Source organism: Clupea harengus, chromosome 20, assembly GCF_900700415.2.
Source record: "Clupea harengus chromosome 20, Ch_v2.0.2, whole genome shotgun sequence".
Lineage (NCBI taxonomy): Eukaryota > Metazoa > Chordata > Actinopteri > Clupeiformes > Clupeidae > Clupea > Clupea harengus.
The window spans coordinates 15,181,539-15,198,308 of NC_045171.1; the positions used below are offsets into that span (position 1 = coordinate 15,181,539).

General features: G+C 41.3%; 1 protein-coding gene across 1 annotated transcript; it reads right to left on the reverse strand.

Annotated features, from left to right (window-relative positions):
* Nucleotides 1-103: 103 nt before the first annotated feature.
* On the reverse strand, nucleotides 104-16,762 carry mphosph10 (M-phase phosphoprotein 10 (U3 small nucleolar ribonucleoprotein)). Its single transcript, XM_012834418.3, has 11 exons — nucleotides 16,662-16,762; nucleotides 15,306-16,005; nucleotides 15,049-15,200; nucleotides 14,633-14,792; nucleotides 14,183-14,324; nucleotides 13,094-13,161; nucleotides 12,729-12,866; nucleotides 12,432-12,545; nucleotides 1,232-1,339; nucleotides 583-813; nucleotides 104-373 (listed from the first exon to the last, which is right to left on the reverse strand). The coding sequence occupies exons 1-11, from the start codon at nucleotides 16,745-16,747 to the stop codon at nucleotides 221-223; spliced, it is 2,052 nt and encodes a 683-aa protein (XP_012689872.1). The 5' UTR covers nucleotides 16,748-16,762; the 3' UTR covers nucleotides 104-220.
* Nucleotides 16,763-16,770: the final 8 nt, after the last annotated feature.

A 16,770-nucleotide genomic window follows, 5' to 3' on the forward strand; every position in this document is an offset into this window, starting at 1 on the left:
ACCCCCTGGGGAGATTACACTGACTCACTGCCACCCCCTAGTGACCATGGTGGGGACTAGCCCTGTCAGTCGAGTGGCGTAATGATCCTAAGAGGGCAGCAAATTACAAATCATGATGACTTTAATTTCAAATAAGATGATGTGGACACACAGGTAATAACAATAAAACACACCAACTGTACATGGAAATATAAACTGGAGAGCTTAGTCTACATTAGGCCTATAACTTGAGCTTGCTGCCGGAGATCTCCTTCTGGTTCTTCTTCTTCTTGCCCTTCTGGTCCTTAGAGCCTTTGACCTGAGTCTTCACCTGGTCCTGCAGCTGGGAGAAGAAAGCCTGAGAGGAGCGCAGAGCCTTGTCCATGCCGTCATTCTGTTGACACACACGAAATGAGATGAGAAATTGCCCATGGTCTCTACCATTAACTGCCAAGAATAACTACCACTGTACTGAAAAAAACTTTTTCAAAATGATATGACCGGAAATAACTGAAACAATGAAATACTACACATTATACCTAACATAAATAAATGTTAAAATGAGACAAGAGTGCTTCCAAATGGTCATAAACAAAAACTGACCGTGAGAATCTTGGCCTGGCCTCCCTTGGTGAGCTTCTTGAGCGTGTCGGCCACCTCGGCCTTGGAGGCCTTCTTGTTCTGGTCTCCTGCTCTGGCTGCCTTGAGCTTCTGCCTCTTCTCCTTATCCTGGATCTTCACGCGTTTCAGCTGCTTCTTCTTCCTCCTCTCGCGTTTCTTATCCGTGGTCGTCTTCTCCGTGTCGCCAACCAAGTCTCCAGCTTTGTTCTTCTCCTGAAGGGGAAGGGGGAAAAAAAATAAAAATTACTAGAAGAACAGGACCACTTGACGCATGAAATTCCGATCTATGTAGAAAGATGGCGCTCCCACAGAGAAACACTGGTTGTCTCCTCAGTGCAGGAGAATTAAAACACGTGCCTTAGACTTAAGACTTTAAGCTGGCAGTCAGTGCAGTTTCACCAAAGACTTGTGGAGCCACACGTTGGGAAAACAAATTTCACAAATGCCATTTCAGATTTCATTATCTTAATTCCATTCAATCTTGATTCGCTAGTGCTTTTTTACAGCACAGTTTCATAACTGCAGTTCAAGCGTTTCACAGTTAAAACAAGTTACTCTAAATGAATGACAAATAAAAAAAATTAAAAACGTTATCTTGAGGGCGATTAAGCTTTTGAGAAACCAAACAAACCTTGACTTCCTCTGGTGCCAACAGTGTGCCGTCGCTGGCACTGACAGGGGCCACCTCCTCCATGGCGATGGAGGGCATGTTGGAGACCACCTTCACCTCAGGAAGAGCCTGCAGACAGAGGAGTACGTACACACACAAACACACGCTTGTTTTTTAGGGTTCCTCCGTCAGGAGGAAACCTATTGTTATTGTAGGTATTATTATTAGGGTTCCTCCGTCAGGAGGAAACCTATTGTTATTGTAGGTATTATTATTATTATTATTATTATTCTTGTACCATTGAAGTCAATGGCAGGCCCTAGAACCGTATGGTAACTTTTTCTGAAATTTGGCACACTCATTAAGGACAGTCCCTTCTTTACTCACACCAAGTTTCATGTCTCCCACTAGACCACTCTAGCGCCACCAACGGGTCAAAGTTGGACTTTTGTTAACACACACAACTTTTGAACCGTTTGACCGATTTTCAAAAATGAGGTACCATTGGATTCCCTGGATCAAGACGAATTCAACACAACCTATGGCGTCAATTTCCGGTTATATAGATTTTCCGCAATTTCCGGTTTTATCAAAAACCTTTGAAAGGCCTCCACTCCTACAATTTTTGTCAAATCTTCTTCAAAATCACCAGAGATGATCTTCAGACCAAGCCTCACAACATTTATCCAACATAATTTTGATCCTCACAACCGTTTGTCCGGTACAGCCACTGAATTTCAGCAGAAAAGCCATCAAACAGGAAGTGAAGTCATATCTCAGCAAATCTTTCAGATATCAACGCCAAACTTGGTATGCACGTGGAAGACACTACAACATGTCCCCATGTGCAAAGGCAACTTCATATCTTCAAAAATGATTGATATAAAGCAGATTGCATTAATCGCTAACGCTAAAATAATGCTTTACACATTTTTCATTCAAAAAGTGATACTCTGATTCAATCACAAGTTCATATGAAGACACTTGAGAATGTTTAGTACACAAATCTGAAAAAAAGTTGACTGTAAGATGAAAAGTAGATTTTTGGTGAATATTTGAAACATGCATGCTTGGCTAATTGCTACCACCATTTCCAGTGTAATGTCTCCCTCTCTCCTCCTTCGCTCCCCGCGCGGCTTGCCCCAGTTCTCACAGACACAAACTTCCACCTGACACACCAAACACTTGTCAAGACGCACACACACCATTTCATGACATTGTGGCCTGACCAAGGCCCCGCCCCCTCCTTAGCTTGAAGCCTTGTGGATCTTGACAGTATTGCATTTCAAATTGAATATCCCATTGGTAAGTCTGCAGCATGGATTTTTCTATACAGTGACAAATTGTGCAGAATATACATTTTTCCCTGGTTCACAAAGTCTCAAGAACCCATAATGTCACCAGCATGGATATTTCTCGACAGTGACAATTTGTGAATAATTTTAAAAAATGTCTTCAAATCAGCCATTGATCCAATTATCTGCCCAATGTTGTGTACATGTATGAAATACATGTCAGTGTCATGTCAATTTTGTAATGATTGGAATGTTGAGGAGGAACCCGCCATTGCTGCCTGCAGCTATATTTAGGGTTCCTCCGTCAGGAGGAAACCTATTGTTATTGTAGGTATTATTATTATTATTCTTGTGCCATTGAAGTCAATGGCAGCCCCTAGAACCGTATGGTAACTTTTTCTGAAATTTGGCACAGTCATTAAGGACAGTCCCTTCTTCACTGACACCAAGTTTCATGTCTCCCACTAGACCACACTAGCGCCACCAACGGGTCAAAGTTGGACTTTTGTTAACACTGTAACTTTTGAACCGTTTGACCGATTTTCAAAAATGAGGTACCATTGGATTCCTTGGATCAAGACGAATTCAACACACCCTATGGCGTCAATTTCCGGTTATATAGATTTTCCGCAATTTCCGGTTTTATCAAAAACCTTTGAAAGGCCTCCACTCCTACAATTTTTGTCAAATCTTCTTCAAAATCACCAGAGATGATCTTCAGACCAAGCCTCACAACATTTATCCAACGGAATTTTGATCCTTACAACCGTTTGTCCGGTACAGCCACTCAAATTCAGCAGAAAAGCCTTCAAACAGGAAGTGAAGTCATATCTCAGCAAATCTTTCAGATATCAACACCAAACTTGGTAAGCACGTGGGAGACACTACAACATGTTCCCATGTGCAAAGGCAACTTCATATCTTCAAAAATGATTGATATAAAGCAAATTGCATTCATCGCTAACGCTAAAACAATGTTTTACACATTTTTCATTCAAAAAGTGATACTCTGATTCAATCACAAGTTCATATGAAGACACTTGAGAATGTTTAGTACACAAATCTGAAAAAAAGTTGACTGTAAGATGAAAAGTAGATTTTTGGTGAATATTTGAAACATGCATGCTTGGCTAATTGCTACCACCATTTCCAGTGTAATGTCTCCCTCTCTCCTCCTTCGCTCCCCGCGCGGCTTGCCCCAGTTCTCACAGACACAAACTTCCACCTGACACACCAAACACTTGGCAAGACGCACACACACCATTTCATGACATTGTGGCCTGACCAAGGCCCCGCCCCCTCCTTAGCTTGAAGCCTTGTGGATCTTGACAGTATTGCATTTCAAATTGAATATCCCATTGGTAAGTCTGCAGCATGGATTTTTCTATACAGTGACAAATTGTGCAGAATATACATTTTTCCCTGGTTCACAAAGTCTCAAGAACCCATAATGTCACCAGCATGGATATTTCTCGACAGTGACAATTTGTGAATAATTTAAAAAAATGTCTTCAAATCAGCCATTGATCCAATTATCTGCCCAATGTTGTGTACATGTATGAAATACATGTCAGTGTCATGTCAATTTTGTAATGATTGGAATGTTGAGGAGGAACCCGCCATTGCTGCCTGCAGCTATATTTAGGGTTCCTCCGTCAGGAGGAAACCTATTGTTATTGTAGGTATTATTATTATTCTTGTGCCATTGAAGTCAATGGCAGCCCCTAGAACCGTATGGTAACTTTTTCTGAAATTTGGCACACTCATTAAGGACAGTCCCTTCTTCACTCACACCAAGTTTCATGTCTCCCACTAGACCACACTAGCGCCACCAACGGGTCAAAGTTGGACTTTTGTTAACACTGTAACTTTTGAACCGTTTGACCGACTTTCAAAAATGAGGTACCTTTGGATTCCTTGGATCAAGACGAATTCAACACACCCTATGGCGTCAATTTCCGGTTATATAGATTTTCCGCAATTTCCGGTTTTATCAAAAACCTTTGAAAGGCCTCCACTCCTACAATTTTTGTCAAATCTTCTTCAAAATCACCAGAGATGATCTTCAGACCAAGCCTCACAACATTTATCCAACATAATTTTGATCCTCACAACCGTTTGTCCGGTACAGCCACTGAATTTCAGCAGAAAAGCCATCAAACAGGAAGTGAAGTCATATCTCAGCAAATCTTTCAGATATCAACGCCAAACTTGGTATGCACGTGGAAGACACTACAACATGTCCCCATGTGCAAAGGCAACTTCATATCTTCAAAAATGATTGATATAAAGCAGATTGCATTAATCGCTAACGCTAAAATAATGCTTTACTCATTTTTCATTCAAAAAGTGATACTCTGATTCAATCACAAGTTCATATGAAGACACTTGAGAATGTTTAGTACACAAATCTGAAAAAAAAGTTGACTGTAAGATGAAAAGTAGATTTTTGGTGAATATTTGAAACATGCATGCTTGGCTAATTGCTACAACCATTTCCAGTGTAATGTCTCCCTCTCTCCTCCTTCGCTCCCCGCGCGGCTTGCCCCAGTTCTCACAGACACAAACTTCCACCTGACACACCAAACACTTGGCAAGACGCACACACACCATTTCATGACATTGTGGCCTGACCAAGGCCCCGCCCCCTCCTTAGCTTGAAGCCTTGTGGATCTTGACAGTATTGCATTTCAAATTGAATATCCCATTGGTAAGTCTGCAGCATGGATTTTTCTATACAGTGACAAATTGTGCAGAATATACATTTTTCCCTGGTTCACAAAGTCTCAAGAACCCATAATGTCACCAGCATGGATATTTCTCGACAGTGACAATTTGTGAATAATTTTAAAAAATGTCTTCAAATCAGCCATTGATCCAATTATCTGCCCAATGTTGTGTACATGTATGAAATACATGTCAGTGTCATGTCAATTTTGTAATGATTGGAATGTTGAGGAGGAACCCGCCATTGCTGCCTGCAGCTATATTTATTATTATTCTAGTGCAATGGGAGTCAATGGCAGCCCCTAGAACCGTATGGTAACTTTTTCTGAAATTTGGCACACTCATTAAGGACAGTCCCTTCTTCACTCACACCAAGTTTCATGTCTCCCACTAGACCACACTAGCGCCACCAACGGGTCAAAGTTGGACTTTTGTTAACACTGTAACTTTTGAACCGTTTGACCGATTTTCAAAAATGAGGTACCATTGGATTCCTTGGATCAAGACGAATTCAACACACCCTATGGCGTAAATTTCCGGTTATATAGATTTTCCGCAATTTCCGGTTTTATCAAAAACCTTTGAAAGGCATCAACTCCTACAATTTTTGTCAAATCTTCTTCAAAATCACCAGAGATGATCTTCAGACCAAGCCTCACAAAAGTTCTTCAACAGAATTTTGATCCTCACAACCGTTTGTCCGGTACAGCCACTGAAATTCAGCAGAAAAGATGCCAAACAGGAAGTAAAGTCATATCTCAGCAAATCTTTCAGATATCAACACCAAACTTGGTAAACACGTGGGAGACACTACAACATGTTCCCATGTGCAAAGGCAACTTCATATCTTCAAAAATGATTGATATAAAGCAAATTGCATTAATCGCTAACGCTAAAACAATGCTTTACACATTTTTCATTCAAAAAGTGATACTCTGATTCAATCACAAGTTCATATGAAGACACTTGAGAATGTTTAGTACACAAATCTGAAAAAAAGTTGACTGTAAGATGAAAAGTAGATTTTTGGTGAATATTTGAAACATGCATGCTTGGCTAATTGCTACCACCATTTCCAATGTAATGTCTCCCTCTCTCCTCCTTCGCTCCCCGTGCGGCTTGCCCCAATTCTCACAGACACAAACTTTCACCTGACACACCAAACGCTTGGCAAGACGCACACACACCATTTCATGACATTGTGGCCTGACCAAGGCCCCGCTCTCTCCTTAGCTTGAAGCTTGTGGATCTTGACAGTATTGCATTTCAAATTGAATATCCCATTGGTAAGTCTGCAGCATGGATTTTTCTATACAGTGACAAATTGTGCAGAATATACATTTTTCCCTGGTTCACAAAGTCTCAAGAACCCATAATGTCACCAGCATGGATATTTCTCGACAGTGACAATTTGTGAATAATTTAAAAAAATGACTTCAAATCAGCCATTGATCCAATTATCTGTCCAATGTTGTGTACATGTATGAAATACATGTCAGTGTCATGTCAATTTTGTAATGATTGGAATGTTGAGGAGGAACCCGCCATTGCTGCCTGCAGCTATATTTAGGGTTCCTCCGTCAGGAGGAAACCTATTGTTATTGTAGGTATTATTATTATTATTAGGGTTCCTCCGTCAGGAGGAAACCTATTGTTATTGTAGGTATTATTATTATTATTATTATTCTTGTGCCATTGAAGTCAATGGCAGCCCCTAGAACCGTATGGTAACTTTTTCTGAAATTTGGCACACTCATTAAGGACAGTCCCTTCTTCACTCACACCAAGTTTCATGTCTCCCACTAGACCACACTAGCGCCACCAACGGGTCAAAGTTGGACTTTTGTTAACACTGTAACTTTTGAACCGTTTGACCAATTTTCAAAAATGAGGTACCATTGGATTCCCTGGATCAAGACGAATTCAACACACCCTATGGCGTCAATTTCCGGTTATATAGATTTTCCGCAATTTCCGGTTTTATCAAAAACCTTTGAAAGGCCTCCACTCCTACAATTTTTGTCAAATCTTCTTCAAAATCACCAGAGATGATCTTCAGACCAAGCCTCACAACATTTATCCAACATAATTTTGATCCTCACAACCGTTTGTCCGGTACAGCCACTGAATTTCAGCAGAAAAGCCATCAAACAGGAAGTGAAGTCATATCTCAGCAAATCTTTCAGATATCAACGCCAAACTTGGTATGCACGTGGAAGACACTACAACATGTCCCCATGTGCAAAGGCAACTTCATATCTTCAAAAATGATTGATATAAAGCAGATTGCATTAATCGCTAATGCTAAAATAATGCTTTACACATTTTTCATTCAAAAAGTTATACTCTGATTCAATCACAAGTTCATATGAAGACACTTGAGAATGTTTAGTACACAAATCTGAAAAAAAGTTGACTGTAAGATGAAAAGTAGATTTTTGGTGAATATTTGAAACATGCATGCTTGGCTAATTGCTACCACCATTTCCAGTGTAATGTCTCCCTCTCTCCTCCTTCGCTCCCCGCGCGGCTTGCCCCAGTTCTCACAGACACAAACTTCCACCTGACACACCAAACACTTGGCAAGACGCACACACACCATTTCATGACATTGTGGCCTGACCAAGGCCCCGCCCCCTCCTTAGCTTGAAGCCTTGTGGATCTTGACAGTATTGCATTTCAAATTGAATATCCCATTGGTAAGTCTGCAGCATGGATTTTTCTATGCAGTGACAAATTGTGCAGAATATACATTTTTCCCTGGTTCACAAAGTCTCAAGAACCCATAATGTCACCAGCATGGATATTTCTCGACAGTGACAATTTGTGAATAATTTTAAAAATGTCTTCAAATCAGCCATTGATCCAATTATCTGCCCAATGTTGTGTACATGTATGAAATACATGTCAGTGTCATGTCAATTTTGTAATGATTGGAATGTTGAGGAGGAACCCGCCATTGCTGCCTGCAGCTATATTTATTATTATTCTTGTACCATTGAAGTCAATGGCAGGCCCTAGAACCGTATGGTAACTTTTTCTGAAATTTGGCACACTTATTAAGGACAGTCCCTTCTTTACTCACACCAAGTTTCATGTCTGCTACTAGACCACTCTAGCGCCACCAACGGGTCAAAGTTGGACTTTTGTTAACACACACAAGTTTTGAACCGTTTGACCGATTTTCAAAAATGAGGTACCATTGGATTCCCTGGATCAAGACGAATTCAACACACCATATGGCGTAAATTTCCGGTTATATAGATTTTCCGCAATTTCCGGTTTTATCAAAAACCTTTGAAAGGCCTCCACTCCTACAATTTTTGTCAAATCTTCTTCAAAATCACCAGAGATGATCTTCAGACCAAGCCTCACAACATTTATCCAACAGAATTTTGATCCTCACAACCGTTTGTCCGGTACAGCCACTGAATTTCAGCAGAAAAGCCATCAAACAGGAAGTGAAGTGATATCTCAGCAAATATTTCAGATATCAACGCCAAACTTGGTATGCACGTGGAAGACACTACAACATGTCCCCATGTGCAAAGGCAACTTCATATCTTCAAAAATGATTGATATAAAGCAGATTGCATTAATCGCTAACGCTAAAATAATGCTTTACACATTTTTCATTCAAAAAGTGATACTCTGATTCAATCACAAGTTCATATGAAGACACTTGAGAATGTTTAGTACACAAATCTGAAAAAAAGTTGACTGTAAGATGAAAAGTAGATTTTTGGTGAATATTTGAAACATGCATGCTTGGCTAATTGCTACCACCATTTCCAGTGTAATGTCTCCCTCTCTCCTCCTTCGCTCCCCGCGCGGCTTGCCCCAGTTCTCACAGACACAAACTTCCACCTGACACACCAAACACTTGTCAAGACGCACACACACCATTTCATGACATTGTGGCCTGACCAAGGCCCCGCCCCCTCCTTAGCTTGAAGCCTTGTGGATCTTGACAGTATTGCATTTCAAATTGAATATCCCATTGGTAAGTCTGCAGCATGGATTTTTCTATACAGTGACAAATTGTGCAGAATATACATTTTTCCCTGGTTCACAAAGTCTCAAGAACCCATAATGTCACCAGCATGGATATTTCTCGACAGTGACAATTTGTGAATAATTTTAAAAAATGTCTTCAAATCAGCCATTGATCCAATTATCTGCCCAATGTTGTGTACATGTATGAAATACATGTCAGTGTCATGTCAATTTTGTAATGATTGGAATGTTGAGGAGGAACCCGCCATTGCTGCCTGCAGCTATATTTAGGGTTCCTCCGTCAGGAGGAAACCTATTGTTATTGTAGGTATTATTATTATTATTCTTGTGCCATTGAAGTCAATGGCAGCCCCTAGAACCGTATGGTAACTTTTTCTGAAATTTGGCACAGTCATTAAGAACAGTCCCTTCTTCACTGACACCAAGTTTCATGTCTCCCACTAGACCACACTAGCGCCACCAACGGGTCAAAGTTGGACTTTTGTTAACACTGTAACTTTTGAACCGTTTGACCGATTTTCAAAAATGAGGTACCATTGGATTCCTTGGATCAAGACGAATTCAACACACCCTATGGCGTCAATTTCCGGTTATATAGATTTTCCGCAATTTCCGGTTTTATCAAAAACCTTTGAAAGGCCTCCACTCCTACAATTTTTGTCAAATCTTCTTCAAAATCACCAGAGATGATCTTCAGACCAAGCCTCACAACATTTATCCAACGGAATTTTGATCCTTACAACCGTTTGTCCGGTACAGCCACTCAAATTCAGCAGAAAAGCCTTCAAACAGGAAGTGAAGTCATATCTCAGCAAATCTTTCAGATATCAACACCAAACTTGGTAAGCACGTGGGAGACACTACAACATGTTCCCATGTGCAAAGGCAACTTCATATCTTCAAAAATGATTGATATAAAGCAAATTGCATTAATCGCTAACGCTAAAACAATGTTTTACACATTTTTCATTCAAAAAGTGATACTCTGATTCAATCACAAGTTCATATGAAGACACTTGAGAATGTTTAGTACACAAATCTGAAAAAAAGTTGACTGTAAGATGAAAAGTAGATTTTTGGTGAATATTTGAAACATGCATGCTTGGCTAATTGCTACCACCATTTCCAGTGTAATGTCTCCCTCTCTCCTCCTTCGCTCCCCGCGCGGCTTGCCCCAGTTCTCACAGACACAAACTTCCACCTGACACACCAAACACTTGGCAAGACGCACACACACCATTTCATGACATTGTGGCCTGACCAAGGCCCCGCCCCCTCCTTAGCTTGAAGCCTTGTGGATCTTGACAGTATTGCATTTCAAATTGAATATCCCATTGGTAAGTCTGCAGCATGGATTTTTCTATACAGTGACAAATTGTGCAGAATATACATTTTTCCCTGGTTCACAAAGTCTCAAGAACCCATAATGTCACCAGCATGGATATTTCTCGACAGTGACAATTTGTGAATAATTTAAAAAAATGTCTTCAAATCAGCCATTGATCCAATTATCTGCCCAATGTTGTGTACATGTATGAAATACATGTCAGTGTCATGTCAATTTTGTAATGATTGGAATGTTGAGGAGGAACCCGCCATTGCTGCCTGCAGCTATATTTATTATTATTCTTGTACCATTGAAGTCAATGGCAGGCCCTAGAACCGTATGGTAACTTTTTCTGAAATTTGGCACACTCATTAAGGACAGTCCCTTCTTCACTGACACCAAGTTTCATGTCTCCCACTAGACCACACTAGCGCCACCAACGGGTCAAAGTTGGACTTTTGTTAACACTGTAACTTTTGAACCGTTTGACCAATTTCAAAAATGAGGTACCATTGGATTCCCTGGATCAAGACGAATTCAACACACCCTATGCCGTCAATTTCCGGTTATATAGATTTTCCGCAATTTCCGGTTTTATCAAAAACCTTTGAAAGGCCTCCACTCCTACAATTTTTGTCAAATCTTCTTCAAAATCACCAGAGATGATCTTCAGACCAAGCCTCACAACATTTATCCAACATAATTTTGATCCTCACAACCGTTTGTCCGGTACAGCCACTGAATTTCAGCAGAAAAGCCATCAAACAGGAAGTGAAGTGATATCTCAGCAAATATTTCAGATATCAACGCCAAACTTGGTATGCACGTGGAAGACACTACAACATGTCCCCATGTGCAAAGGCAACTTCATATCTTCAAAAATGATTGATATAAAGCAGATTGCATTAATCGCTAACGCTAAAATAATGCTTTACACATTTTTCATTCAAAAAGTGATACTCTGATTCAATCACAAGTTCATATGAAGACACTTGAGAATGTTTAGTACACAAATCTGAAAAAAAGTTGACTGTAAGATGAAAAGTAGATTTTTGGTGAATATTTGAAACATGCATGCTTGGCTAATTGCTACCACCATTTCCAGTGTAATGTCTCCCTCTCTCCTCCTTCGCTCCCCGCGCGGCTTGCCCCAGTTCTCACAGACACAAACTTCCACCTGACACACCAAACACTTGTCAAGACGCACACACACCATTTCATGACATTGTGGCCTGACCAAGGCCCCGCCCCCTCCTTAGCTTGAAGCCTTGTGGATCTTGACAGTATTGCATTTCAAATTGAATATCCCATTGGTAAGTCTGCAGCATGGATTTTTCTATACAGTGACAAATTGTGCAGAATATACATTTTTCCCTGGTTCACAAAGTCTCAAGAACCCATAATGTCACCAGCATGGATATTTCTCGACAGTGACAATTTGTGAATAATTTAAAAAAATGTCTTCAAATCAGCCATTGATCCAATTATCTGCCCAATGTTGTGTACATGTATGAAATACATGTCAGTGTCATGTCAATTTTTTAATGATTGGAATGTTGAGGAGGAACCCGCCATTGCTGCCTGCAGCTATATTTTTGTTTGTTTTTACTTAAACACCATTCACATAAATTCCATTTTAATTATAATGCCTTTGTGCAGCCTGTTTCAGACATGTTGATTGGATTACTACTTCTTTTATATTATATGGTATACAGCAACATTTACACTAACAAACTGTAACACCAAAAAATGTATATACACACACACATTCATTCATTCTGCACATTTCTGTGAAAGTCATCCGTAGACTCGTGAAAGGCAGAGGCTTCCTAGGCGACAGATCGTTGCTGCTTACTGGTTTAGGTGTGAAGTGGAAGTTAGAAAGTGCGTCCAGCTTCAGGAAGAGAGAGTTCATCATTTTCTGGATATCAGCATGGGCTGGGTTTTCTTCTTCCTCTGTCTTCTTTTCCTAAGAACATGTAGTTTGGCACCAGAGACAGAAACATAACAGAAGGATATAATACTTTAGCGGGATGCACAATAGCCTGCCCCTGAAATATTAAGTCTAGAATAGTGCATTTTGTGTTGGCAACTGTCACCGTAAAAACGAATGGACTTCAGATTCATCAAGCACAGGTGTTCCCGGTCATACCTGAGCGAGTTTGACGAACTCCTGCTCGTAAACCTCTGCCAGACTGATCTTGCTCTTCTCGTGGTCCAGAGTCAGACGCTTCTTGTACTGGAACACGTCCTCCTTCGGTTTCTCTTTGCGCACCACGTCATCAAACACCTGCAGGGGCAGAGGCACACCACAACTACTCAACAAGCAGAAGCCTCATTACTAGTCACAGCACAGGGGGGAGATTACGGACTACAAGAACGGGGCTAAAACGGTTACGACAGGTTGAAAGTTGATTAAAAAAAAAAAAAAAAAAAAAACACTAGTTAAAATTAAGCAATGGTGTTTGATATTTTGATGTGGCTGACAAAATGAAGTGAAACGTTCTGTGCACCTACCTGGTCCTTTATCCGTTGCTTGATAATTTCCTCTAACAGCATGGTCGTTTCCTCAGTGATAGCAGGGGCTTTAAACACAGACAAACACACACACACACACACACACACTTAGTAAACATCTAAGCAGGCGCATACAAACAGGGACCTAAGACATGGCATGTTTTCATGAAGCCTATACCAGGACAATATAATTGAAGTCTTCTATACTGTTTGCATGAAAACAATAGCTGTAAAAACAATGGACAGCGCACACTCAGTCAAAAGTGACAGGCGGACATGACTGACGCGCGCTCGGACTCTGGCTCTAATTTAGCCAATATGGCCGACCATCACGACGTCATGCTGTCCATCTTTTTTTACAGTCTTTGCATGATACTGAATATCTGTATCTGGATACAGAAACATGACATGTCATCCAGGGCATTTGGTACAAAGGATTATTATAGCTCTAGTTTCTCAAGCCATTACTCCCCCATCCTGTGGTTATTTCAAACTCCACTGCCATACGCTCAGAGTTTAAACATACATTAGAGACTGAGGCTGTGGTTTGGATTGGAGTTTGAATTCATAATAGACTGAATAATATTAGTAAATGTGGGTTAAAAATGCAGTCCACGATTCGGTTTCGCAAAAGGTTACCAATCATATTACACCCCTCCCTTCTGTGCTCCTGAAGCTACGTGTTGATTGGCTGGGACTGTTTATGTCTTGGACCGTGCCTCTATGTTTGTTTCCTGTTTACAGAGACAGAACTGTGTACGAATACCAGAGTTGTTTTGAACACAAATACTCAACAGACAGCTAGAAGACGGTGAGCTATTCGACAAAAAGTGGATGAGATCAGAATTGCAGACTGCATTTGTAATGCACATGTCCTCACTACAGCTGGTCAAACTGTAGCTGCCTTGGTTTGTAATTATTCCCTTTTCAAAATGCAGAAGAGAGTTTCTCTTATGTTGCTACTAGAATGTGACAGAGAAAGTCCATTAGAAAGACACCCAAATGTCCCTGCAAGAGACCAAGGGGAAAGACACGCATACATTCTGGCGGCCTGTCCTTGCGAGAGACAGAGAGCAAAGAGACACACACCCATTCTGGTAGCCTGGTCGAACGAAATGTCCTCCTCGAGCATGCTGTTCTCCGGACGCGTCTGAGCCGTCACTTCGCCCGTGAGTTGCCATGGTTTCTCATCCAGCGCGGCGCTCTCCAGCTCGCTGATCCGCTCCGCCATCTGTCAGCCAATCACAGCCCCCGCTTAAAACCAGAACTTGCGATGCAAGTTGTGCAATAGGCAACATGCCAAACGGGACCAGTATGATATATGCCACCATGACTAATTATCATTGGCCCACTGTTTTTGTCCTGGTCTTTTACACATTTACTTTTATTTTTGGACTTTGAAACATTTCAAAGATCTCCATCTTATCCACAACACTCTCTTTAACACACAACAACCAAGCAAAGGCACTTTAAGATAAAAAAGAAAAAGAGAGCAGTATAATTCGGCACTAAAGTAACTTAAGTCAACATTAAACAAACCTTGTCTTTACGCTTCTCAAACGAAGACTTGGATAACTTCTCCGATTTCCCTCCAAAGATTTGCTCCATCTCTTCCCCATCACTGTCCTCCGGGAGGTCAAACTTCACTCTCTTCAGAGCATCTCTAGCCTGTCTGCTCTCATCCTCATCAATATCCTCCCTGTACATGAGTGTGCGAGGTGAAAGGTCACAGAATCGTTAATCATCCTTATCTTAACTTCAAGCATAGGTGAAGGTCACACAGTTAAATCATTGGTGAAACTAACTGCATAAATATACAAACATCAACACCAGTTTATACAGCAATTTGCAAATGCATTCAGTTTCAATCTGTATTAAAATGTTAAATTGCTTTTGGGTATAAATTCATGTTTGTGCCATAAATGAAACAAGGAAAAGGAAAGAACTTGGCTTACGCCTCTACATCGAAGTCTTCCTCATCCATGTCCTCTTCATCAAACTCTCCCTCGCCACCCTCTTCGGGTTCTTCTTTATCTGCCGTCTTCTGGGGTGGCACCTCATCCGTTGTGTCAAAGTAGTCTTTATATTTCAGGTTCCGTGAGCTTTTCTGTTACATTGGCAAAACAAAGAATTAACCAATGGAAATTAAATAATTGACTCATTCACTCCAATTCCAGTTGCTAAATACATCCAACATCTAAACCATGATTACCGTTTTCTGTTGTTTTGATACCGTGGGTTTATCGAATGCTAGGTCCTCCTCGTCTCCAGACGGTAAGTCCTGGAAGTAGTCTACGTCTTCACCGCCCTTGTCATCTTTGCCCTCTCGTCTGTCCATGTCATCCAGGAAGGCGTCCATATCGGACAGCCTGAAGAACTTGTCGTCCACCTCCGAGGTCTCTGCCTGCTTGGGTTGCCGCGCAGCAGGACCTTTCTGGTCCATCTTCTGCTTGGTTTCCTTCTCCAGCGCGTCCACATCAAAGTCCACATCCGAGTCCTCATCAGAGAAGCCGTCTCCATCCTTGTCCCCGACCTCTGCCTGGTTCTCCCTCTCCTCCTCACCTTCATCTATCTCGTCATCACTCTGGTCCTTGTCCTCATCATCATCTTCGTCATCATCATCATTTTCATCATCTACTTCGCCTCCCTCATCGACTCCTACATCCTCCTCCACCTCCTCTAAAATCTTCAGGCCTGTGTCTACTGTAACTTGGCTCACGGACTCCTCAAACTGCTCAAGCGCTGGAGGGTTCTCGAGCTCCAGCTCCTGCCAGATCTGCTCCTCGTCAAAGTTCTCCACCACCAGCTGGTCCAGGGGGCTTCCCTTGAAGCCCACTGGCTGCTGGGCTTTCTGCAAATCGTACAGAGTCTTTGTGAGAGCAGTGAAGTCTGCTGCCAAGACATCCTGGAGACTGCAAAGCAAACCATCAAGTTATGACCCAAAGAGAGAACGAGATCCTAGACAAATACTGAGGAGTGTCATCCTGGGCAAAAAAAAATTGCATACGTACAACAGGCACTACATAGCAAGGCAAAATGTATCAATATTAGCACACGACACCCTACTTACCAAGGTAAACGTAATCAATATTAGCACAGAACACCTCATCCACAAGAGCACAGGCAACACCGAGGTGATGACAGAAAAACTAACGTTACAAAGAATAAGGTAACATTTGGAACTATTCTTGTTGCTCTGCAATCAGTGTATGCAGAATTCAACTAACTTACACTACTAGGAGTTAAACCTGATTGGGTGGACAGTGGCTAAACAGAGGGATCTAGCTCCAACCTCGTACAACAACTGGACATTACATAACCGAGGGCGACGAACAAATCTCACTTGCTGATGTTCAGACCGTAGATAATACGGCTATGGTTCAGACCCACACAGCATGAGATGACCGAAAACACATAATATTTAATGCTAGCTACCATAGCCAATGTTAAGGAAAGGACTACTACGTGGCTAACTAGTTAGCTTGTCACCCGGAAAAATACACAACGCCTCTGCTCCTTGCTAGTATCGTACAGTGACAATGAAAGCTCTTTCATATGTATCCCTTACCTTAGAAATTGTTCTGGATGCGCTGTTTGAGTATTTAGAATACTCAGACAGCTCTCCAACGTGTTACCAGTATCCCACGTCGCCATCGTTTTTCACACATGGGAACCTG

What these genes read in the sequence shown, in the direction of transcription:
- mphosph10 (XM_012834418.3), bottom strand. Translation starts at nt 16,747, where the DNA reads ATGGCGACGTGGGATACTGGTAACACGTTGGAGAGCTGTCTGAGTATT. An exon ending in TCCACTTCACACCTAAACCA is followed by an intron (nt 1,340 to 12,431) that starts GTAAGCAGCAAC and finishes CTCTGTCTGCAG; the next exon opens with GCTCTTCCTGAGGTGAAGGT. An exon ending in GCCAGGCCAAGATTCTCACG is followed by an intron (nt 374 to 582) that starts GTCAGTTTTTGT and finishes GTGTGTCAACAG; the next exon opens with AATGACGGCATGGACAAGGC.